The sequence below is a fragment of the Oncorhynchus gorbuscha genome, linkage group LG11 (genome assembly GCF_021184085.1).
Source record: "Oncorhynchus gorbuscha isolate QuinsamMale2020 ecotype Even-year linkage group LG11, OgorEven_v1.0, whole genome shotgun sequence".
In the NCBI taxonomy this organism is placed as follows: Eukaryota; Metazoa; Chordata; class Actinopteri; order Salmoniformes; family Salmonidae; genus Oncorhynchus; species Oncorhynchus gorbuscha.
The window spans coordinates 30656492-30682207 of NC_060183.1; the positions used below are offsets into that span (position 1 = coordinate 30656492).

The following is a 25716-nucleotide window of genomic DNA, read 5'->3' on the forward strand; positions in this document are numbered from 1 at the left end:
AGGATAAGCAGTACAACAGACTCTAGGAAGAAAAGAAAAGTCAACAACAACAAAAAATCAGAATGACTGAAATGTTTTTGGGAAAAAAGGTAAATTGATTCAAGACGTACTGTACTGTATGACAGTAGGTCTGAATGATCATAGTTCAAAATAGTGATGCACAAACTAATCATGCACTTGGTTCTGAAGCCTACCTCTGATATATTATTTTATTTTGCTCAGTGTAGGCCTCTACTTGAATGCATGTTCTACAGGCTACAGCGATCCTAAATGTTACCTGTATGTTCAATGTGAATGAATCACACGACTGCTATACAGTTGTTAGTGAATGTTGCACTAAAATGTCACAATGACAATGTTATAATGAATATTGCACTAAAGTACAACTTCAAATGTTACAATAAAGTTACAATATTAATGTTTCAGTACATGTTGTACTAAAGTAACAATATTACAATAAAGTAACAATGTTGAAATATGTTGATGGTTGTTTTTTGTCTTTGCTCTCAGTATTCCTATCGTGTTGCATAAGGGTTTTTGATATGTAAAATAGTCACAGGAGAATGTGATGGGGCATTCCAGTAGCAATGCTGGGAACTGCCAGTGAGAGAGTTTTACATATGTTAATAACTGGGCTGGGTTATTTAAGAATTTTGATGACTGCATAGGAGAAATGTTAATTACATTATATTATACATTATACATTACATTATCCCATGACTGACCATAAAACACACTTTTTCACCTACTTTTCCATGAAAACGTTAAATATATATATATATGATAGATTATTTCAAAGGATTACTAATGACACAGGATTTGGATATGTTCATGTATGGGAAAAATCGGGATTAAATGGGTTAATATCGGAGATGGCTATGCATATGAAAGCAGGTAGCATAGCATCTCTCGCCATTTTATACAGGGGGTTCACGTCAACAACCCTCATTAAATATTATTCAAATAATTAGCAACCACCAATCCAAAGAGAGAAATGGGCGGAGCCCAACATGCCTCTTTGTGGACAATGACTCCCATTGTTAGGGCGGAGAGAGAAGTATCTTGTCAGTACATCCAAAATCTTTGTTTACACCTTAACGTTTGAATTATACGCCCCGGCCGCGCAGTGCAGTCTGGGGCTACGGGCGGTGTTAATCAGGGATCTTCGGGACTTCCCTACCTAATTGATGTTGACATTTCAAATGGTTAATGTAAGGCTATAGGGACGACTCAAGCATTCTGCATAGAACTGACCGTGAGGCGACTGTCGCAACACTCTTCTTGAAATGGTGAGTTTTCAAGAAAGCTTGCATGTAGTTTCTAGGAAAAATGTTGTGTTTAAGGAGACGAAGGTTTTTGGGAATGTGGTATTATTGAATCAGCAGCCTTATTTTTGGTTTAGTTTTCCGAATAACTTGATAGCTTGCTTTTGCTAGGCTAACGCTTTTAGTTAAAGCTAGCTAGCCAAAATTAAGTCAGTATTGTGGTAAACAGAAAATAATATTACAAATGCGTAGTTAACTACTTTAAGTGGTCTTGGTTATGGCAAGTCTGTGGCTAGGCGAGATGCTAACCAGCTAGTTGCATCAGGCTCAGGCTTTTAAATGACGGGAAACAAGGCTTTTGCCAGGCTTGTTGACCAAACAAACCAATGCAGGGTATCAACTAGAGAACGACTGCCCCCTCCCCTTGAGGATTTCAAGTTGAAGGCCGACGGTTGAACTGCACGCATTCTTTCCAAAAACAGAATCCCCATTATAGTGAATGGAGAAATGACGATCTTCGTGGATATATACAAAAACATTTAACATGATAATTTTTCCAAAAATCGCTTGTATTTCACCAGATGTATTTCATAAACTTTCTGTGTGATTTTAAAAGTAAATATAATTTAGTTGCTAATTGCAGCCTGTAGTACCTTGTTCGTCCTTCAACGAGATCAAATCAATGTTATGTGACATGCTCCGAATACCTTACCGTTAAATATTTACTTACAAACCCTTAACCGACAATGCAGTTACGAAAATATGTACTAAATAAAATAAAGTGTATACAGGGGGTACCGAGTCAATTAACAGGTTAGTCGAGGTCATTTGTACATGTAGTTAGGGGTAAAGTGACTCAATCAGGGGGCAGCACTGGGCTAGCTTGCAAGATCACTTCCTATAATAGTTCAACAAATTGCATATGATGTGACCAAGAACTGAGAAGAGGGTGCATCCTAATTGAATACCACAATATGAGTCATAAAACCTGGAAATGGTTCCAATAGTTTTTTTCGTTAAGTGTTTTTAGAAATACTTAATATACGGTGTGTTTCGTGTAAGCTTACCCTGGCGTTACTCTAACGGTGCAAATCTCTCAGACAAGGTCATTAACAAAAATATTCGCCTGTAAATACCCCCCCCCCCCCAAAAAGCCATATAAACATTTCGTTATCATACTACACAATCTTGTCGCAAGCTTTGACATCAACCCCAAGGAACATTTCTCCATACATACTCATTAAGTAGCAAGTAACCTAACAAATAACGTACACATCGTAGCATTTTTAGTTTCTCGTGTAAATAATTGATATTGTGCGTATTTAAAAAAAAATCTAGCTAACTCCGCAGCATTTTAAAATTACTATAATTTATTAATTACCCTCTTTTTGTAGCAAACCTTTGGTCTCTCCGTTGATCAGAAGCATATGTGCTATGTACCGGATTGTAACCACAACTCCAATAAGCATACGTGCATTTTTAAAAATCTTTTACATTTTCGACCTCTAAGTGAAAGGCGTCGCTGGAGCCATGTGATAAGGTAAGCCCTGTTTGCTAGCTGCTAACAAGCAATTTTGGTTAGATCAAAGATCTGTTTAGCTAGGTGCTTGTGAAAATGTGCTAGATAACCACCGACTAGTGTTAGTTACTTGTACAATTCCTTTAGTGAGCTAGCCAGCTACTTTTTTTCATGTGGTGACATGCTAGCTAGCGTTAGCCCACAAGGGAGGGGTATTTAGCTAGCTGAGTCTTTCAACTCACCGTTCATGGAGTCAGACTTTCTAGTTAATGTTAGGCCGGCACCGTGGCAAGAATAGTTGCTTAGCTAGCATGTCACCACTTAAAACACTGACTACATGAACAGTAAACTATCTAGCTAAATATCGCCTGGTGGGCTAGCTAGTTAGGCACATTGGTTGGCTACAGTTTAATGTAACTTTTGGGTCCATCTGCCACTGTGGCAGTTAGATTAAACATTATTTTTGTTGCCATAATTACATTTTAGAAAGGATGACCATGCTGTTTAATATTTCCCAAAAATATATATTAGTAAGAAGTAATGTGGTATATTGCTCAATTTCATTTTTTTGTCACGAATCAAAATGGCACACACCCGTGGTAACGAGGCCATTCAACCTGTCACGTGTGAGTTTTGGGTTCTTCACTCTGTTGAAGCAACATATTCAAACTAATGTTGAAAAACAACCAGGCTTGTGAACAAAATAATGTAATTAACCAAGAAACGAGGACAAAGTGAGACTTCGTCCTCGTGTTTCTTGGTTAATTACCCCAGGAGAAGCAGTGCATGATCAACGCCACTCTCGGCAAGGGGATCTGCTGGGAGTGATGTACTCTCTCACTCTGGGTGTAAGACATAATTTAAACATCATAGATATAAAATGTAATTACTTGAGTAAATTAGACCAACCTTTTTCCCTGTGTGCAGCGCCTCCAAAAATGAATCAATCAGTACTTCACTCATCGTGCACAGCTCCCCTACCCTGGAATGTTTCTGCGTGAGGTGGGATTTAGGATTTTTGTGCAATTTGCAGCTATTACAGAAAACAGCAGAAATACTTAAACATATGCCTCAGCGTTTTTATAACTCCAAAACTCACACGTGCTCATACTTGACATTTTTTTTATTCAGCTAATGTAAAGTTTTCACTGTAGAGACCTGCAAATTGAACACGCCCTAACGTGGATGGTGGAATAGATATTCTTACCTGCCAATACTTAACTTTACCCGCATTTGGTGGGTGGCCAGTTTTAATTTTATGCTCTAGTAGGCAAGTTAGCTCCATTGGCTGGCTCACAAATTACTTGTGACTTCAATGTTTTCCCCATACGAAACACACACGGTTTTGTTCAATGAGTGCATCTGCTGTACATAACTAATCATAGTACCTGTGAAGTCAGTTAGAAATGTCAGCAGGGATGGAATTTAAGCTAGCCCGATGCAATTACTTTTCAGACTGGGCAGTAGACAATGTGCCAAACTAGCCTGACACAGCAGTGACATTTTTCCTTTATAAACATCACATGCCACAGATTTAGGATGTGAATGTAGAAATCACGGTCAGCTGGCCAGTGCACAAAATCGTTATCTTCCATCCCTGAATGTCAGTCCCTTTCAGATGATCCCCCTGTCACTGTTAGTCCTCCTCAGTGACTGTATGGCTGAGGGTTTTAACTTGCCTCTTGAGAATTACTCAGACATACAGCTGGACAACTCATCGCAATACTTCACCTCTTTGGGCAAATAGTACCATCGACTGTCCTGATCATCTAGTTGAGCATTCCAGATTCCTCCATCCCAGTAGAAATGTCCCATCTACATAGTAGGATTTTAGATGTGCAGATAGACCAAAGCCCAGTCTATTTACTGTAACTATAGTCAAGTCTTGGTTATGGTATTTTAATATGCACTACATCACCAAAAGCATGTGGACACCTACTCGTCGAACATCTCATTCCAAAGTCATCAGGCTATAACAGCCTCCACTCTTCTGGGAAGGCTTGCCCCTAGATGTTGGAACATTGCTGTAGGGACTTGCTTCTGTTCAGCCATGAGCATTAGTGCAGTCTGGCACAGATGTTAGGCGATTAGACCTGGCTCGCAGTCAGTGTTCCAATTCATTCCAAAGGCCTTCGATAGGGTTGAGGGCGGGGAGGTCAGATCCTTTTTTAAACTGTTGCCATAAAGTTGGAAGCACAGAGTCTTATAGAATGTCATTGTATGCTCTAGCGTTAATATTTCCCTTCACTGGAACTAAGGGGCCAAGCCCGAACCATGATAAACAGTCCCAGGCCTTTATTCTCCCTCCACTAAACTTTACAGTTGGAATTATGTATTCGGGCAGGTAGTGTTCTCCAGATTCGTCCGTCAGACTGCCAGATGGAGAAGCGTGATTCATCACTTCAGAGAAGGCTTTACAGCACCCCAGCTGATACTTGGCATTGCACATGGTGATCTTAGGCTTGTGTGCTGCTGTTCGGCCATGGTAACACATTTCATGAAGCTCTCAATGTTGCTTTCAGAGGCAGTTTGGAACTTGGTAGTGAGTGTTGCAACCAAGGACCGATTGTTATGTGCTTCAGCACTCGGCAGTCCTGTTCTGTTAGCTTGTGGCCTACCACTTTGCTGCTTAGCTGTTGCTCCTAAGGGTTTCCACTTCAAAATAACAGCACTTACAGTTGACCAGGGCAGCTCTAGCAGGGCAGAAATGTGGTGAACTGACCTTTTGGAGAAATGGCATCCCATGACGGTGCCACGTTGAACGTCACTGAGCTCTTCAGTTAGGCCATTCTACTGTCAATGTTGTCTATGGTGATTGCATGGCTGTGTGCTCGATTTCACACACCTGTCAGAAACAGGTTTGGCTGAAATAGCGGAATCCACTCATTTGAAGGATGTCCACATACTTTTGTGTTTATATAGTGTAGATATGATTTTAGTAATCAACCTAGCGAGTAAAAGTAACTTAACCTGTATTGTTTTTGTCTTCCAGATGGATGGACTGAAAACCCAGTGACAACACTCCGGTATGTAGCTGTCATTTTCTTTTGGGAAAAAGAAATGGCCCTGTAATTACCAGAAAAGGTAGCACATCCACCATGGCAGAAGAGGAAGATTCAGACTGTTGATTGGGAAACAAGAACAAACTATGATGAATGAGTATTATAAACAACACGTTTTCTGTCCAGATAAAGATGGTAATACAGCATTGAAAAAGACCTACCACTGAACAAATGTCTTTGTTTTTCAGTCCAACAGGAGCGCATCCCTCAGGCCATCCGGTGCATGGACATCCTGTGCCAGTGTGATCCGGTTGTGGAGACTCCAGTAAATCGAGCCTGTGGCCGGACAGGTCTGTAACGCATCAAATATGATACAATATTGTGTGAAACATTGAATTTGTAGATGCATCAGAATGTTTACTTTGTACCCATTTTTAAACATAAGGCGTGGCATGCAGAATGTCAGACTCACCCCACGAGAAGCAGTGCATGATCAACGCCACCCTTCGGCAAGGGGATCTGCTGGGAGTGATGTACTCTCTCACTCTGGGTGTAAGACATAATTTAAACATCATAGATATAAATTCCGACTGTGCCCATGATAAAATGTAATGCGAGTTGTGAGACTGTGGAGATGCATTCAGACCATCCGTTGTGATTTGAACTTATGATAACTACATTACTTTAGTTGGCTGCTTTGAAGAAAACTGGAATGTAATATAAACCATTCTAGTTGTTTGTGAATGATCTTTATTCATTTTTCACTTTTTCAAAAATATCAGATAGTCAAGGATGATCGGGGTCTTCAGCAAGTAAGACACGGGATAAGAAATAATTTGAACATCACAGAAACAGTATAAATTCTCACTGTGCCCATGATAAAGTTAACCACTACTTGCCCTCCATGACACCTACAACACCTGATGTCACAGGAAGGCAAAAAAGATCCAAGGACAATAACCACCCGGGCCATGACCTATTCACCCTGCTTCTATCCAGAAGGTGAGGTCAGTACAGGTGCATCGGAACTGGGACAGAGCGATAGAAGCTGTTTTTCAATCTCAAGGCCATCAGATTTTTCAACGGCCACCACTATCACAGAGAGGGTCGGCTGCCTACCTACAGACTTTATATCATTGGCTTTAATAAATGGAACACTAGTCACTTTAATAATGCTACTTTAAGCATGTGGCAGGGGAGCCTAGTGGTTAGTGATGGACTAGTAACCGAAAGGTTGCAAGTTCAAATCACCGAGCTGACAAGGTACAAATCTGTCGTTCTGCCCCTGAACAAGGCAGTTAACCCACTGTTCCTAGGCTGTCATTGAAAGTAAGAATTTGTTCTTAACTGACCTGCCTAGATAAAGGTTAAAAATAAATAAATGTTAACATATCTCGCATTACTCATCACAGTAGTGGTGTGTATATACTGTATCTTTCAGCATCTTAGCTGCTCTCACAGCTCATCCATATTTTATACTTACTTATTCTCTTTACTTACTCTTTACTTATTCTCATCCCATTCTTTTACTAGATTGTGTGTATTAGGTTTTGTTGTGGAATTGTTAGATATAACCTGTTAGATACTGCTGTACTGTCGGCTCAAGAAGCATAAGCATTTCTCTACATTCGCAATAACATCTGCTAACCATATGTATGTGACCAATAACATTTTATTTTACATTACTTTCATTGGCTGCTTTGAGCAAAACTTGTAATGGAACTTGTTTTGTGAGCTGTGTGTGTATGAACTATGTGAAATATTTTTGTTGAAAACAGGTACTGGCAGGAGGAGCAATATGAGTCTGCCAGAGTTTGTCATGTTATGGAGGCTTTGGTGGTCCACACAATGAAGCAGGTGTCCCTTCCAGTGATGTGGAGCTTGACCTTGGACCTGATGCTAGTAAGGATGGTGTTCAGAGGCTGAAAGATCCTCCTTGATATAGAAATCCTTCACTGCGTCAATGGTAAGGTCCCTTGCACCATTGGGAAACTTTACCTACACCACTACTGTGGTGCCCACCAGACCATCCTGTGAGGATCCCAGACCCTGTGACCCATAGCCCTGACTCCTGCACTTCCATCCCTGTGGCCATTTTTAACGCATTGATGTGCTCTTTTATCTGTGGCCCACTGTAGACGACACCCCATCCAATGACTGTGAACACATTGTAATGCATTCGTTGTAAAGAATGTGCTTTATAAATAAAGTATGATTTGATTGACATTACAGCTGTAGAATATTTAATAATATTTAATAAACTTTCACATGAGGACAAGTTAAGTTTATCGATAACATTTTTTAAATTGATAACTTGGGATTTTATCACTTGACATGTCATATAGTGGGAAGGATCCTATAAATCAAGATTGTTAATGCATGTACCACTACTAATAAATCAAGTGTGCCCGTTTGTACAAAGCCCATTTTGAATGTCAATAGGACTTTTATATATTTATATTGAGTAATTACTTAGTCTGGTATCTGGGGTAATCTGGTTAATGATTATATAATTAAATGGCTCTTTCCTTGAATGTTAACAGCTGTATATAGAACACATTGTATTGCTAAGATGCACTTCTCCACATGGCAAGCCTTTTATATTGGTCTTATGCTCATCCTTAAACATGCTATAAGGGCTGAAATAGACAAGTCGACATACCGTATAAACAATTATCTAGGCTAAGTAAAACAATCGTTTAATCTACTGCTGTGCTAACTAGCTATCTGAAGTGTAGTCCGTGGCTAGCTAAAACAGAAAGGGGACAAATTAATGGATTGGACACAGGTCTCTGATCTTGCTGGTGAACGGTAGCTGACCGTGTCGGCTAGAGAAGACGTGCAGGAATTTGTGGTCTTGCTCAGGTCTTCTCTTTTGGTAATTAGCGTTTCACATGTAATTTATCAAGGTGACATCTAGATAGTAATCAATATTAGTTATTTCTTGTGTAGGTTGCTATCCTACTTGAAATAACATCGTGTGAGAACACAATCGCCACATTAGCTACTGCCGGCGATACGATCGTGATACCAGGTAGTAAAGGACCGTCTATTTTGCCATATGTAAATTCTCACCGATCATACGGGAAATGCCGCAGACTTCCCGACAGGTAAGGAAGCACTTCAAGTCGCCGGCGTATCTACTCGTCGTGCAACCAATCAGCTACGCAAAAAATTGAGTGGCAACAAATCTGCCCAGTTAGCTGATAAGCTTTCCATACACCCACTCCGTTCGACACGCCGATACTCTGGTTGCCATATTGGGCTTACTTACTTGAAAGCTCTGCCATGTAGCAAGATGGTGACACGCTGAAATGACACTTCCTGATCTTCAAACGCGCCACTGAGAATTAGCATAGGAAACAATGGGGTGATGACATCAATGGCTTCCTCCATATGTTTTACAGAGTTAAGTGGCAAGCCAGCCAGCGTGATAGACTTGACACTTGGCTAGTATTGTCAATTATTAAAGAATGATCAAACATCTTCAGTGTAGGCAGGGCAAACTCGTTTTGGTGATTTCTGGTATATCAATCACAGCATGTTGTTGGACTGATACAGCTATTTTCACCTGATTCAGTACTATACCATTGGAAATTTAATGTTGAAAGTTCAATTTATATTTCAAAAACTTAGGTTGAAAATTATGCTGTTTCTACTTCCTGTTGACAAGACATTTTGAAAAATAGCTCAATGTCAAAACACAGTTTTAAAGTGTCTAAATCATTAACTAATATGTATCTACACAGTGCATTCGGAAAGTATTCAGACCCCTTGACCTTTTCCATATTTTGTGGAAAGCCCTATTAAAAAAAATATTTGGAAATGCACACACCTGTCTATAAAAGGTCCCACAGCTGACAGTGCATATCAGAGCAAAAACCAAGCCATGAGATCAAATGAATTGTCTGTAGAGCTCTGAGACAGGATTGTGTCGGCACATATCTGGGGAAGGGTCCCAAAACATTTCTGTGGCATTGAAGGTGCCCAACACAACAGTGGGGGACCTTCGGAGCTCTACGGATAATTAGAAAGACAGGTGTGTGCCTTTCTGTATCATGTCCAATCAATTGAATTTACCACAGGTGGACTCCAATCACGTTGTAGAAATAACTCTAGGATGATCAATGAAAACAGGATGCACCTGAACTAAATTTCGAGTCTCATAGCAAAGGCTCTGAATACTTTTGTGTATATGTTTTTTATTTTTAATACATTAGCAAAAAAATCTATACCCTGTTTTCTCTTTGTCATTATGAGGCATTGTGTGTAGATTGAGTATTTTTTATTAAATCCATTTTAGAATACGGTTGTAATGTAACAAAATTTGGAAAAAGTCAAGGGGTATGAATACTTTCCAAATGCACTGTGTGTGTGCATCCCGGAGTCGCCTCTTCACTGTTGACTTTGAGACTGGTGTTTTGCGGGTACCATTTAATGAAGCTGCAAGTTGAGGACTTGTGAGGCGTTTGTTTCTCAAACTAGACACTCTAATGTACTTGACCTCTTGCTCAGTTGTGCACCGGGGCCTTACACTCCTCTTTTCTATTCTGGTTAGAGACAGTTTGTGCTGTTCTGTGAAGGGGGTAGTACACAGCGTTGTACGAGATCTTCAGTTTCAATTCTCAGAACAAGAATAGACTGACAAGTTTCAGAACAAGGTTCTTTGTTTCTGGCCATTTTGAGCCTGTAATCAAACCCACAAATGCTGATGCTCCACATACTCAACTAGTCTAAAGAAGGAAAGTTTTATTGCTTTTTCAATCAGAACCGGTTTCAGCTGTGCTAACATAATTGCAAAAGGGTTTTCTAATGATCAATTAGCCTTTTAAAATGATGAACTTGGATTAACTAACACAAAGTGCCATTGGAACACAAGAGTGATGGTTGCTGATAATGGGCCACTGTAAGTTCTATGTAGATATTCCATAAAAAATCTGTTTCCAGCTACAATAGTCATTTGCAACATTGACAATATCTACACTGTGTTTCTGATCAATTTTATGTTATTTAAATGGACAAAAAAAGTGATTTTCTTTAAAAAACAAGGACATTTCTAAGTGATCCCAAACCTTTCAACGGTAGTGTATATACACTGCTCAAAAAAATAAAGGGAACACTTAAACAACACAATGTAACTCCTAAGTCAATCACATTTCTGTGAAATCAAACTGTCCACTTAGGAAGCAACACTGATTGACAATACATTTCACATGCTGTTGTGCAAATGGAATAGACAACAGGTGGAAATTATAGGCAATTAGCAAGACACCCCCAATGAAGGAGTGGTTCTGCAGGTGGTGACCACAGACCACTTCTCAGTTCCTATACGTCCTGGCTGATGTTTTGGTCACTTTTGAATGCTGGCGGTGCTTTCACTCTAGTGGTAGCATGAGACGGAGTCTACAACCCACACAAGTGGCTCAGGTAGTGCAGCTCATCCAGGATGGCACATCAATGCGAGCTGTGGCAAGAAGTTTTGCTGTGTCTGTCAGCGTAGTGTCCAGAGCATGTAGGCGCTACCACCGTGCAGGACGCTTGGCATTTGCCAGAGAACACCAAGATTGGCAAATTCGCCACTGGCGCCCTGTGCTCTTCAGAGATGAAAGCAGGTTCACGCTGAGCACATGTGAGTCTGGAGACGCCGTGGAGAACGTTCTGCTACCTGCAACATCCTCCAGCATGACCGGTTTGGCGGTTGGTGTGGGGTGGCATTTCTTTGGGGGGCCGCACAGCCCTCCATGTGATCGGCAGAAGTAGCCTGACTGCCATTAGGTACCGAGATGAGATCCTCAGACCCCTTGTGAGACCATATGCTGGTGCGGTTGGCCCTGGGTTCCTCCTAATGCAAGACAATGCTAGACCTCATGTGGCTGGAGTGTGTCAGCAGTTCCGTCAAGAGGAAGGCATTGATGCTATGGACTGGCCCGGCCGTTCCCCAGACCTGAATCCAATTGAGCACATCTGGGACATCATGTCTCGCACCACAGACTGTCCAGGAGTTGGCGGATGCTTTAGTCCAGGCCACCTCATCAGGAGCATGCCCAGGGGTTGTAGGGAGGTCATACAGGCACGTGGAGGCCACACACACTACTGAGCCTCATTTTGACTTGTTTTAAGGACATTACATCAAAGTTAGATCAGCCTGTAGTGTGGTTTTCCACTTTAATTTTGAGTGTGACTCCAAATCCGGACCTCCATGGGTTGATAAATTTGATTTCCATTGATCATTTTTGTGTGATTTTGTTGTCAGCACATTCAACTATGTAAAGAAGTGTATATTCTAGGCCTATAGCCTAACACTCGGCCAATAGGCTATGCCTACTAGGGTTGAGTATATGCCCGCTATTTTACAAATGTTCCATCCATAGAAAACATCACTTTTCTCCTTGGTAACCCGGTATTTCCGGCCTATACCGGAAGTGTCATTCAAAAGCAATCTAAATAGGCCTATTGTAACGGCGTTCGTCTGTTGGAAGAGAGTCGGACCAAAATGTGGCGTGGTGGTTACTCATGTTCTTTAATGAAATAGAACGATACATGAAATAACTAAATATATATATATATATACAAACAAAAAACGGAACGTGAAAACCTATACAGCCCTCCCATAGGGGAGGGTCCGGGTGGGCGTCTGTCCACGGTGGCGGCTCCGGCTCGGGACGTGGACCCCACTCCAACCAAGTCTTAGTCCCCCTGTAACGCGTCCTTTGATTGGCGACCCTCGCCGCCGACCTTGGCCTAATAACCCTCCCCAAGGACCCCACTGGACTGAGGGGCAGCTCGGGACTGAGATGGAAGCCCGGGACTGAGGGGAAGCCCGGGACTGAGGGGAAGCCCGGGACTGAGGGGAAGCCCGGGACTGAGAAGAAGCTCAGGCAGGTAGTTGGCTCTGGCAGATCCTGGCTGGCTGGCGGATCTGGAAGAGTCTGATTGACTGGCAGATCTGGAAGAATCTGGTTGACTGGCAGATCTGGAAGAATCTGGTTGACTGGCAGATCTGGAAGAATCTGGTTGACTGGCAGATCTGGAAGATCATGGCTGACTGGCGGATCTAGCTGCTCTGGCTGCTCCATGCAGACTGGCAGCTCTGGTTGCTCCATGCAGACTGGCAGCTCTATGCAGACTGGCAGCTCTGGCTGCTCCATGCAAACTGGCAGCTCTGGCTGCTCCATGCAGACTGGCAGCTTTGGCTGCTCCATGCAGACTGGCAGCTCTATGCAGACTGGCAGCTCTGGCTGCTCCATGCAAACTAGCAGCTCTGGCTGCTCCATGCAGACTGGCAGCTCTGGCTGCTCCATGCAGACTGGCAGCTCTGGCTGCTCCATGCAGACTGGCAGCTCTGGCTGCTCCATGCAGACTGGCAGCTCTGGCTGCTCCATGCAGACTGGCAGCTCTGGCTGCTCCATGCAGACTGGCAGCTCTGGCTGCTCCATGCAGGCTGGCAGCTCTGGCTGCGCTAAACAGGCAGGAGACTCCAGCAGCGCAGGAGAGGAGGAAAGCTCTGGCTGCGCTAAACAGGCGGGAGACTCCGGCAGCGCAGGAGAGGAGGAAAGCGCTGGCTGCGCTGAACAGGCGAGGCGCACTGAAGGCCTGGTGTGTGGTGCTGGAACTGGTGGTACTGGATCGAGGACACGCACAGGAAGCCTGGTGCGGGGAGCTGCCACCGGAGGACTGGTGTGTGGAGGTGGCTCTGGATAGACCGGACCGTGCAGGTGCACTGGAGCTCTTGAGCACCAAGCCTGCCCAACCTTACCTGGCTCGATGCCCACTCTAGCCCGGCCAATACGAAGACCTGGTATGTACCGCACCGGGCTATGCACCCGCACTGGAGACACCGTGCGCTCCATAGCATAACATGGTGCCTGCCCGGTCTCTCTAGCCCCCCGGTAAGCACAGGGAGTTTGCGCAGGTCTCCTACCTGGCATAGCCATACTCCCTGTGAGCCCCTCCCCCCAATACATTTTTGGGGCTGATTCTCAGGCTTCCATCCGCGTCGTCGTGCTGCCTCTTCATACCAGCGCCTCTCCGCTTTCGTCGCCTCCAGTTCTTGTTTGGGGTGTCGATATTCACCAGGCTGTGCCCAGGGTCCTTTTCCGTCCAATATCTTCTCCCAAGTCCAGAAGTCCTTTGATCGCTGCTCCTCACGATTAACAGGGGGAGTTGGCTCAGGTCTGAACCCTGACTCTGCCACACTCTCCCTGAGCCCCCCCAATACATTTTTGGGGCTGACTTTCAGGTTTCTTTCTGCGCCGCCGTGTTTTTCTCCTCGACTCCATTCTCTATAGCCCTCTTCGCACTGCTCCAGCGAATCCTAGGCGGGCTCCGGCACTCTCTCTGGGTCGACCGCCCACCTGTCTTTCTTCCCAAGTCGTATACTCTATACTCCTGCTGTCCATAACGTCCTCCCATGTCCATTCCTCCTTTCGCTGCTCCTGCTGTCGCTGCCTGTTACCACGCTGCTTGGTCCGGGTGTGGTGGGTGATTCTGTAACGGCGTTCGTCTGTTGGAAGAGAGTCGGACCAAAATGCGGCGTGGTGGTTACTCATGTTCTTTAATGAAATAGAACGATACATGAGAACTAAATATATATATACAAACAACAAACGGAACGTGAAAACCTATACAGCCTGTCTGGTGAACAACTAACACAGAGACAGGAACAATCACCCACAAAATACACAGTGAAACCCAGGCTACGTAAATATGGTTCCCAATCAGAGACAATGAGAATCACCTGACTCTGATTGAGAACCGCCTCAGGCAGCCAAGCCTACTCTAGACACCCCTACTCAGCCGCAATCCCAATACCTACTAAACCCCAATACAAAAACACACCACAACATAAACCCATGTCACACCCTGGCCTGACCAAATAAATAACGAAAACACAAAATACTAAGACCAAGGCGTGACACCTATGTCTGGATTTGATTAGCGCTTTAATCGAAAATTAAAGCCTGATGCTACCTGAGCCTGATGAGTCATACATTAAATACATTTAATGAGCCCAAGTCCAAAAAAAGCCCAAATGATTGTGCCGTTATCCAGTAGGCTACATATATAATATTTGTTGCTCCTGCACATTATGCAAGATAGAAAAACATAAAAGATGTAGTCAGCTGTATGGTCTCTTGGGAAAATAACTTACACTTGCTCTAGTATGCTAATCTTTTTGAGTGTGAACTGTATTACTGTTCTGTATTGTATCATACTGTATTATATTGAGGGGAATTACACATGTCCTATGGTTTAAGCATTGTTGTGGACTTAGAACCAATTTTGTTGTTTCTCTATAAAACAAAGTGTGAAACTTGAAAAACAATCCAAATCTGAAACCTAGAAAGAAATAACGGAATTAGGCCAAAAATGAAACCCATTTTATATGTTCCTGGGTTAGTTTATATATTTTGCCAAAATAAAAATGAACTACAGTAACTGTTGGCATTTCATTTTTCCCACTGTACTGAAACGGAACCTTGACCCCAAAACAACAATACAAACCGAACCATGGGTTCGGCGATCCATTACATCCCTAGACCTACTGCACAAACCTCATTCCTACAGAACTGTTCTTATTTGGTTAATGTTGCATGGCATACATTGTTTAAGTCATGTTACAAAAATTCTCTGATTGGTAGATCTCGGCTTGCTTTTTGACTGCTAAAGTGATCTTGACTCAGAAAAGGTTGGTGACTGTAATGAACACGATGGTAGACAGAGAGCTGGTTTCAAGCGCAGGGCGCAGAAGGTGTTTACTTGTAAAGGACCAAAGGAGGAGGCAGGTAGTTGGGTCCAGGGGCAGGCAGAAAGTCATACACAGGGGTCCAAAAAAGATGACAGTACAGGCAGGGAAAAGGCTAGTAACGTCATCCGGGAGATCAGGCAATAGGTTGATAACAGAAAATCTGATAGGCTAATGTACAGGCAGGGAATAGGGAAAAGGCATCGTTAGTGAGGAAGGCAAAAACTATCATACACGGGAGGATTAAATTACTGGGGAAAAACAGAGCTCCATTGCCATCGATAAACACACAGTTTCATCAGCAGTCCGGGTGGCTGGTCTCAGACGATCACGCAGGTGAAGAAGCTAGATTTGGAGGTCCTGGGCTGGCATGGTTACATGTGGTTTGCGGTTGTGAGGTCAATTGGACCTACTGCCAAATTCTCTAAAATGACATTGGAGGTAGAGAAATGAACATTCAATTCTCTGGCAACAGCTCTGGTGGACATTTCTGCAGTCAGCATGCCAATTGCACGCACCCTTAAAACTTGAGACATTTGTGGTATTGTGTTGTGTCACAAAACTGCACATTTTATAGGAGCCTTTTTTATTGTCCCCAGCACAAGGTGCACCTGTTTAATGATCATACTGTTTAATCAGCTTCTTTTTGTTGTTGTTGAATATTACATTTTTGCATTTTCCAATTAAGAACATTCAAAACTAAAATGAGAAGACAGACAACAATATAACAAAGTTATAATAGCATTAAAGACAACAAATACAAATGTAAATGCAAAAAATATATATTAAAAGAAGAGACATGGTCACCTTTCGTAGGCTACATATTATACATTAAGTGTGAAACATTACATGAGGATTATACAGAGATGCAATCAATGTGATGTGAAGGGGAGACTCTCCATAAAATCCATAAAGGTCGTTGCCAAATTCTGTAAAATGTCTCTGACTTATTCTTCAAGCACTAAGTACATTTCTCCAGTGGGATACAACTATTAACAACTATTAACTTCAGATAGCACATTGCAACGGCAGGGGGGTATCTGATATCCATTTCAAGGCAATACATTTCAAGGCAGTCGCTTGCTAAATTTCTGTTAGCTTTATAGTGTGACTTTGCCTAAGATTGGAATTAGTAAAGTTACCCAGTAGACAGACTTCAGGGTCTGAAGGGAATGCAGCCCCATGAATTGAGTATATGGTATCGCATACCCCTTGCCAGAAATTGTGTAGTTTTGAACACTGCCAAGTGGAATGGAGGAATGTTCCTTCATCTGAGCCACATCTAAAATATAGGGAGGAGATACCAGGATTGAACTTGTGCAATCTAGATGGGGGACATAGAGCGGATGGAGGAAATTAAACTGGATCTGTCTGTATCTGGAGTTCAATGTGGATGTAACACCGTCCCTGCATAGGTCACTCCATAGTCCCTCTTCAAGATTAAGACCCATATCTTTTCCCATCTAAGATGTTTATCTAGCTCAGCCAGTGGTAATCCTGACATGAGAGCATCATAAACAAGGGAAATGGCAACTGCTCAGCATCCGACCGTAAGGCGCAACAGAGGGGAAGTGCGTACAGCCCAGTACATCACTGGGGCCAAGCTTCCTGCCATCCAGGGCCTATTTATTAGGCGGTGTCAGAGGAAGGCCCAAAAAAATGTCAAAGACTCCAGTCACCCAAGTCATAAGCTGCTACCACATGGCAAGCGGTACCAGAGCGCCAAGTCTAGGTCCAAAAGACTCCTTAACAGCTTCTACCCCCAAGCCATAAGACTGCTGAACAGCCCCCCCCCCCCCCTTTGTTTTTACACTGCTGCTACTCACTGTTTATTATCTATGCATAGTCACTTTACCCCTACCTTCATGTACAAATTACCTCGACTAACCTGTACCTCCACACATTGACTCGGTGACCGTAATCAAAGGTCAGTTTGTCCATGCTAACCCTAGGAGTTTTGCCGTGCCAGATAAACCATCTGGTCAGCTTGTCGAAAGAGTAAAAAATTGCTGCAAGCACAGGGATTGGGGAGAGATTGAAATCTGGGCAGAACATTTGTTTTAATTACATGAATTCTACCCAGTGGAGTGAGAGGCAAGTCAATCCATTTACACATGTCACCCGCCACCTTTTGCAACAAGCCGGACAGATTGAGTTTATAGAGGTTCTTCAGGTTATTATGTGAAGCCCATAGGCGACCATCTAAAATAAATCTTATGCTTGATGGTCAAAGACAGACAACGGTAAGATTTCGCTTATATAAAACACAGTTCTCAATCATTGGTCATTAACATGATCTACAGTGGCTTTGCGAAAGTATTCACCCCCCCTTGGCATTTTTCCTATTTTGTTGCCTTACAACCTGGAATTAAAATAGATTTTTTGGGGGGCGGGGTTTGTATGATTTCATTAACACAACATGCCTACCACTTTGATGAAGCAAAATATTTTTTCTTGTGAAACAGACAAGACAAAAAAACAGGAAACTTGAGCATGCATAACTATTCACCCCCCCCCCCCCAAAAGTCAATACTTTGCAGAGCCACCTTTTTCAGCAATTACAGCTGCAAGTCTCTTGGGGTATGTCTCTATAAGCTTGGCACATCTAGCCACTGGGATTTTTGCCCATTCTTCAAGGCAAAACTGCTCCAGCTCCTTCAAGTTGGATGGGTTCCACTTGTGTAACAGCAATTTTTAAGTCATACCACAGATTCTCAATTGGATTAAGGTCTGGGCTTTGACTAGGCCATTCCAAGACATTTAAATGTTTCCCCTTAAACCACTCGAGTGTTGCTTTAGCAGTATGCTTAGGGTCATTGTCCTGTTGGAAGTTGAACCTCTGTCCCAGTCTCAAATCTCTGGAAGAGATTCATTTCTCTGTATTTAACACCATCCATCACTCCTTCAATTCTGACCAGTTTCCCAGTCCCTTTCGATGAAAAACACCCCCACAGCATGATGCTGTTTTATTGCTTCTTTAATCAGGACAACAGTTCTCAGCTGTGCTAACATAATTGCAAAAGGCTTTTCTAATGATCAATTAGCCTTTTAAAATGATAAACTTGGATTAGCTAACACAACGTGCCATCGGAACACAAGAGTAATGGTTGCTGATTGTGGGCCACTGTACACCTATGTAGATATTCCATAAAAAAGTATCAGTTCCCAGCTACAATAGTCATTTACAACATTAACAATGCCTACACTGTATTTCTGACCAATTTTATGTTATTTTAATGGACAATTTATTTATTTTTGAATCAAAAACATGGAAATGTCTAAGTGACCCAAACCTTTTAACCGCTATTCAAAAGTTTGGACACACCTACTCATTCAAGGGACCTCAAAGTGAAGGAAAAGCAGCCAACAAGTGCTCAGCATATGTGGGAACTCCTTCAAGATTGTTGGTTAAGCATTCCAGGTGAAGCTTGTTGAGAGAATGCAAAGAGTGTGCAAAGCTGTCAAGGCTAAGGGTGGCTACTTTGAAGAATATAAAATATATTTTGATTTGTTTAACACTTTTTTACTTATCTATTTTCTACTTAACACTTATTTTTTAAAATACATTGTTTGTTAAGGGCTTGTAAGTGAGCATGTCACTGTAAGGTCTACCCCAGTTGTATTCGGTGCATGTGACAAATACGTTTGATTTGAATTACAATGTAGAAAAAAGTAAAATAAATGCATAATAATAATAAATAAAAATCCTTGAATGAGTAGGTGTGTCCAAACTATTGACTGGTACTGTGTATATATAATATAGATAGATAATCCATCCAGCTGACAGGTGGCATATCAAGAAGCTAATTAAACAGGAGCAAATTATGCCGCGGAGTTGAGCAGATGTTAACAAACAACTATATATATATATATAGTATAGGATAACTTTGAAGAGCTCGGTTTGTTAACATCTGCTCAACTCCTCGGCATAATTTGCTCCTGTTTATTTAGCTTCTTGATATGCCACCAGTCAGCTGGATGGATTATCTTGGCAAAGAAGAAATGCTCATTAACAAGGATGTAACAAAATGTGTGCACAACATTTGAGATAAATACGTTTTTTGTGCATGTGGAACATTTCTGGTATCTTTTATTTCAGCTCATGAAACATGGGAAAAACACTTTAAATGTTGCATTCATATTTCTGTTCAGTGTAGTATTGAAAAAGTACAGAAGTTTAGGTATACCCTTTAGAGTCTTCAAAGTAGACTAGAGCCTCCATAGTTTCTGTGCAGCAGCTTGAACGTTTTACATCCCTACTGAGTGTAGTTAGTCAATAACAGTAGACATAAGACAATATTGTGTTTGTCAGCCTAAAATGTATTTTATGGGCTGTATCATGTGTCATGAGTCATAATTGGGTCACTCATAATGCTGAAATAACTCTCCAGGCGTACTAAATGCTAACTTGTTGCTGTGCACTATATTTGTGTGTATACTTAACAAACACCTTCTCCTGTGGTGTATTAATTACTCAGAGTCTGTTGCAAAACATGCTGTCTGTTGCAAAACGTTTTGCAACAGAAACCATTTATTCCAAACATTTTTTTTTTTTATTGGACAAATTCAGGTAGGTCCCTCACAGTTTCGTTCTGTTTGCTTCCGTTTGTAAACGGTTTGCATCGCAAGATGTAATTAATAATTAATTAATACACCCCTATTCTTTCCTCTCTCTCAGGATGTTTTCCTTATGATCCGGCGTCAGAAGACCACCATTTTCACAGACGCCAAAGAGTCCACCACCGTCTACGAGCTGAAGCGCATTGTAGAGGGAATTCTCAAGAGAGAGCCTGAGGAACAGAGGCTCTTCAAGGTATCACAGGCTCTACCTTAGTAGTGAGTTGGGTTGAGGTGGAGTTACGCGATTATTAATACACTACACCTGCTCGTCCAACATCTCATTCCAAAATCATGGACATTAATATGGAGTTGGTCCCCCCTTTACTGCTATAACAGCCTCCACTCTTCTGGGAAGGCTTTACACTAGATTTTGGAACATTGCTGCAGGGACTTGCTTCAATTGAGCCTCTTGAACATTAGTGAGGTCGGACACTGATGTTGGGCGATTAGGCCAGGCTCGCAGTCGGCATTCCAATTTATCCCAAAGGTGTTCAATGGGGTTTAGGTCAGGGCTCTGTAGGCAGTGGTGTAAAGTATTTCAGTAAAAAGTCTTTAAAATACTACTCAAGTAGTTTTTTTGGGTATCTGTACTTTACTTCACTATTTATATATATATTTATTTTTGATTTTTTTCATTTACCCCTTTTTCTCCCCAATTTCGTGGTAACCAATTGTTGTAGTAGCTACTATCTTGCCTCATCGCTACAACTCCCGTACGGGCTCGGGAGAGACGAAGGTTGAAAGTCATGCGTCCTACGATACACAACCCAACCAGCCGTACTGCTTCTTAACACAGCGCGCATCCAACCCGGAAGCCAGCCGCACCAATGTGTCGGAGGATACACCGTGCACCTGGCAACCTTGGTTAGCGCGCACTGCGCCCGGCCCGCCACAGGAGTCGCTGGTGCGCGAGGAGACAAGGACATCCCTACCGTCCAAGCCCTCCCTAACCCAGACAGCGCTAGGCCAATTGTGCGTCGCCCCACGGACCTCCCGGTCGCGGCCGATTACGACAGAGCCTGGACACAAATTGTTGGTCGGGAGTTTCATGAAAAGCATTTTCATTTCATGAAGCTCCCGACAAAAAAATGATTTTACTGACGTTGATTCCAGAGGCAGTTTGGAACACGGACTCTCTAAGAGAAGGGCTGGAGAGAGAACACAGACACTGCGGAGAAAGGGAGTTGAGTCCACCACAGAGGAAACGGTAGTCAGTGTTGCAGGTCAGGGCTCTGTAGGCAGTGGTGTAAAGTATTTCAGTAAAAAGTCTTTAAAATACTACTCAAGTAGTTTTTTTGGGTATCTGTACTTTACTTCACTATTTATATATATTTTATTTTTGATTTTTTTCATTTACCCCTTTTTCTCCCCAATTTCGTGGTAACCAATTGTTGTAGTAGCTACTATCTTGCCTCACCAAGGAAAGGCGATTTTTATGCTCTACACGTTACAGCACTCGGCGGTCCTGTTCTGTGAGCTTGTGTGGCCTACCACTTCTTGGCTGAGCCGTTGTTGCTCCTAGACATTTCCACTTCACAATAACAGCACTTACATTTGACAAGGGCAGCTCCAGCAGGGCAGAAATTTGACGAACTGACTTGTTGGAAAGGTGGCATCCTATGATGGTGCTACGTTGAAAGTCACTGAGCTCTTTAGTATGGTCCTGCCAATACTGCCAATGTTTGTCTATGGAGATTGCATGGCTGTGTGCTTGATTTTATACACATGTCAGCAATGGGTGTGTCTGAAATAGTCGAATCCACTAATTTTGGCCATGTAATGTGTTTTTGTTAGCTATATTATTTTTCAAGAGGGATCTCCATCTCACCAGAAAGTTAACTTCTCTAACTTATATCAAATGTGAGCTAGCCTCAGTTTAAACAGTCAAGTAAATGTTAAAGAAAATAAAAATCTGTTAGTTGTCACTTTACAACATAATTTAGTGTCTCATGACTTTCAGTAACATTAGCAAATGTAATCATCTCTTTCTTTCCTCAGGATGACCAGTTGCTAGAAGACAGTAAAACTCTTGGCGATTGCGGCTTCACCAACCAGACTGCAAGACCTCAGGCCCCAGGCACTGTTGGACTGGCTTTCCGAATGGGTGGTACATTCATTTACACGAACTACTCCTCCAGCTACTTTACTGTCACCAGTCCCAGTGTAGTCCCCCTCTATTGGATTTGGATTAGTTATGCAAGTTTTGAGAGCTTCAGGCTCCTCTGAATTTTAAATATTCTTATCTAACAAGGTACAGACTTACATGGTGCTTCCGAACAAAATGCGTTTAAAAAAACAGCAACTCGATTGTTTTCAATGAGAGCAGTACGTTTGGGGGGTGCCTATGATTTTGTTGTGCTGTCCTTCAGGAAAGTTGGGGACGTTAAGGATCTTCCAATTGAAAACAAAGATTAGATATATACAGGCATGCTATGACTGTTTGATTAGTCAGTTGACCAGGGAATGAACTTTTTTTTTTTTTTACCTTTATTTAACCAGGCAAGTCAGTTAAGAACAAATTCTTATTTTCAATGACAGCCTAGGAACAGTGGGTCTGTTCAGGGGCAGAACGACAGATTTGTTTGTACCTTGTCAGCTCGGGGGGTTTGAACTTGCAACCTTCCGGTTACTAATCCAACGCTCTAACCACTAGGCTACCCTGCTGCCCAGCTACTACTGACCACCGTTTCAGTCTGTTGTCCTCTGTTGTCCTCAGTAGGCTGTAATGTTAGTACGCTGTGTTATTGAGCCCCCTTTCTTTCTCCCCTCTTCAGATGAGATGTTTGAGCAGCTGCAGGTGGGGGCATTCTCTAGCCCTCCAGAGCTCCCTGACGTCATGAAGCCCCAAGACTCTGGCAGCACTGCCAACGAACAGACTGTGCAGTGATGGAGGGAGGCATGGAGGGATCGGGGATGGGAGAGGGCTGTCAAGGAGGTGGCAGGGTAGAGGATATGTACCATAATTTTGGGTTTAGATGGGATGGGGCATGTGTAACCAAACCAGGTTACTACCAACCACCTTCACCTTAACCGAACACTCCTGGATCCCTGTGAATGCTTTGCAAACAGCAGTTACTTTATGATAAGAACCCCCCTTCCTTGCTCCCCAGCCTTCTTGTCAGGTGTACCATTCTGTTCAAACACTTTGGGCATGAGTCTGACACATGAGTGTCAGGCTCAAATGCTCTCATTTGAATGAATAACTCTGTGTTGGTTTTGAGTGTGACTCTGTGTGTGTGTGTGCAGGGTGTGAAATTAACTTTTTGGTCCACCAGACGTAGTGGTTGGTGGATGCCCGAATTTTACCAGCCACTCACATTTTTCATCAGCCACATTTCCCCCTGAAAAAAATGTAAATCACAGAAAAGACTGTACCCCGTCATGCTTTCACCACTGTAGCGTTGAGATTCTATTTTCCAGAATTGACACGCATATTCACACTTAAATGTTTTTTTACATGTGGGCTTTGGATTTAGAAAAGAAAAATGCACTCAAATGCTCTGCATGACCACCCGCCAATGTGTCTGGTAAGAATAGACACTATTCCAGGCAATGCCAAACTACCAGCATGTGGTTGGTGTTAATTTACCACCCTGTATAAGTGTTAGATAATTATTGTTCTTACTATTACTATTCTTAAAGGAAAAATCTACCCAAAACCGCTCATTCTTATAATTTACAGTGTTAAAAGAACACTATGTGAGAACAATATTTCTAATTTTGTCGTTATAATAAGGTTGGTAGCAACAGGTGGAAATCGTTGTGGAAATCTGTTGCAGCTCAAGTCGACTACAAAACCCCCAATGGAATGGTCTCTATGGGCTGGCTACAGTAGCTAGGTAGATAGGTAGATAGGTAGCTAGCAAGCAAGCAAGAAAACGTAGCTACATACAATAATACCAAAGTCAATATCAGCATGTGAAGTAGCTAGTTATCTGTAAATTTGCCTAAAGAAACTGCACTATCAATTTAGGAGTCTACAATCTTACCATGTTCAACATGCAGGTCGATGTTCCTCACAGAGGTCTGACATTCGCAACGGCACCATGCAATGCTCCCTGGACTGAAGAGGCAGACAAATATGAGAAATGTGCTGGACCCTTTGAAATGACACATTTCTCGAGGTAGGATTTTTGCTAAATTATGATCAGTGGTTCATTTAAGAGAAGACTACCCCTTGCGTTATGACATCAGGAAGTATTGAAATCTGACGTATGATAGATGTTTTCGCGATCTGAAAGTCATATTCCTATTAACTTCCAGTGTAATGAGAGCGGGTTTATTGCAATGCTATGTCTTACCGGCCAAATTCCTGCCTGCTTGAACGGAAATAGCTCAGATACACAAGATAACATGAAAAGACCCTGGTAATCAATAGAACATCGCTCAGAGATGCACAAAAACATTATAACATTCAAAATGGGTGAAACTTTCCTTTAAAATGGCAAAGTGGCATTTGTGTGTAACAAACAATGTACTGGAAAAAAATGTGCATGGGTTAGGAGTCAAACGTTAAAACGTGCAAACATGCATGAGAGAATCCCATTGTAAAGAACAAGAAAAAAGACTAACGCTGAAATCTCCACCATCTTATAGTCTTTCCTCATAAATTATCTTCGTATTCCCCAGTTCTCTTCTCTGAGCCACATTCAAAATAGTCGTGGATGTTGTGGAACGGTTGCAGATAGAATTGTTATGAATAGATCTGACATGATGGCTTATTTTACACAAAGAGCAGCATGTTTGTTCCACATCATATATTCTTATTTGAACACACAGTTCCAGTGTGCTTTTCTGAATAGATTTCTTTTTACACTTAGACCTGGAAGGAAAACTAATTTACACTGTAAGGTAAATGCTGTTCTACTTAATTATAGCATTGTTATAGTTTATTTTATGTAATGTGGAAATTCTTACATTTTCAGCCCCTTCACTCTTGTTTGTTTGAACTGAGACCAAATGCTTGGAACTCCTGGACTAAGCAGGAGAACCGGTTGGTTGAGGACATCTTTTTGTGACATTTAAAGCAAAACTTGGCAAAAGATGTTATCAGCATTGGACTGGTCTTTGGGGTGGCCTGCCATACATCAGGTCATGTGACATCAGTTTCCGCCCCGAATGAAAAAACATAGACTGTAACTGTGAGCTTAAATAAACATTTGTTTATTTTTTAAAACATGTTGGTTGCTCTATTCAATTGACAGTATTTCAATGTTTATATAACTTACTAGTGGCATACCTAATACATGACTAACATTTAGTTGAGGAATGTCATTGTAAACCATAGTCAGTCATGCTCATTGCTTAGTCAATTCAGAATTGAAATATTGCTTTTTCAATGTTTTTGGTCACATCCACTATTGAGGAGAGGAGTGAAATTCTCAGTTCCTTAGCAACAATTCCCGTACTTATTCCTTGTGAATGAAGCTTGACATCTCTAACCAGGTGTGTTTTCTCGATTAGATTAAATGGGTGTAACTGTCACAATTTTTTATCCTGGCAGACACGATGTGAAGGACACCAATTGGAAATAGATAGTGCAAATGCTCAACACCACTTCACAGC

At 42.2% G+C, this 25716-nt stretch overlaps 1 protein-coding gene across 14 annotated transcripts; it reads left to right on the forward strand.

The window, feature by feature from the left end:
* Positions 1 to 1003: 1003 nt before the first annotated feature.
* On the forward strand, positions 1004 to 25329 carry LOC124048498 (elongin-B-like). Of its 14 annotated transcripts, none has more exons than XR_006841230.1 (7): positions 1025 to 1289; positions 2776 to 2805; positions 5777 to 5810; positions 6035 to 6136; positions 6232 to 6338; positions 6569 to 6788; positions 7565 to 8015. XR_006841230.1 is itself a non-coding variant. In XM_046369346.1 (7 exons), the coding sequence occupies exons 2-7, from the start codon at positions 5940 to 5942 to the stop codon at positions 7586 to 7588; spliced, it is 342 nt and encodes a 113-aa protein (XP_046225302.1). In that variant the 5' UTR covers positions 1300 to 2805; positions 5777 to 5939; the 3' UTR covers positions 7589 to 8015. The 14 variants fall into 14 exon arrangements, 5 of the variants coding, with proteins under 5 accessions (XP_046225298.1, XP_046225301.1, XP_046225302.1 ...); XM_046369346.1 differs by lacking the exon at positions 1025 to 1289 and having other exon boundaries at positions 1300 to 2805; positions 5777 to 5943; positions 6569 to 6598; positions 6719 to 6793; XM_046369343.1 differs by lacking the exon at positions 1025 to 1289 and having other exon boundaries at positions 1304 to 2805; positions 5777 to 5943; positions 6569 to 6598; positions 6719 to 6788.
* The last annotated feature ends 387 nt before the right edge of the window (positions 25330 to 25716 follow it).

Bases quoted from the DNA above. Each gene is read 5' to 3' on its own strand.
- LOC124048498 (XM_046369342.1), top strand. The intron at 6,137-6,231 runs GTCTGTAACGCA...TTTAAACATAAG, and splicing joins TCGAGCCTGTGGCCGGACAG to GCGTGGCATGCAGAATGTCA. The intron at 6,339-6,568 runs GTAAGACATAAT...CAAAAATATCAG, and splicing joins TGTACTCTCTCACTCTGGGT to ATAGTCAAGGATGATCGGGG.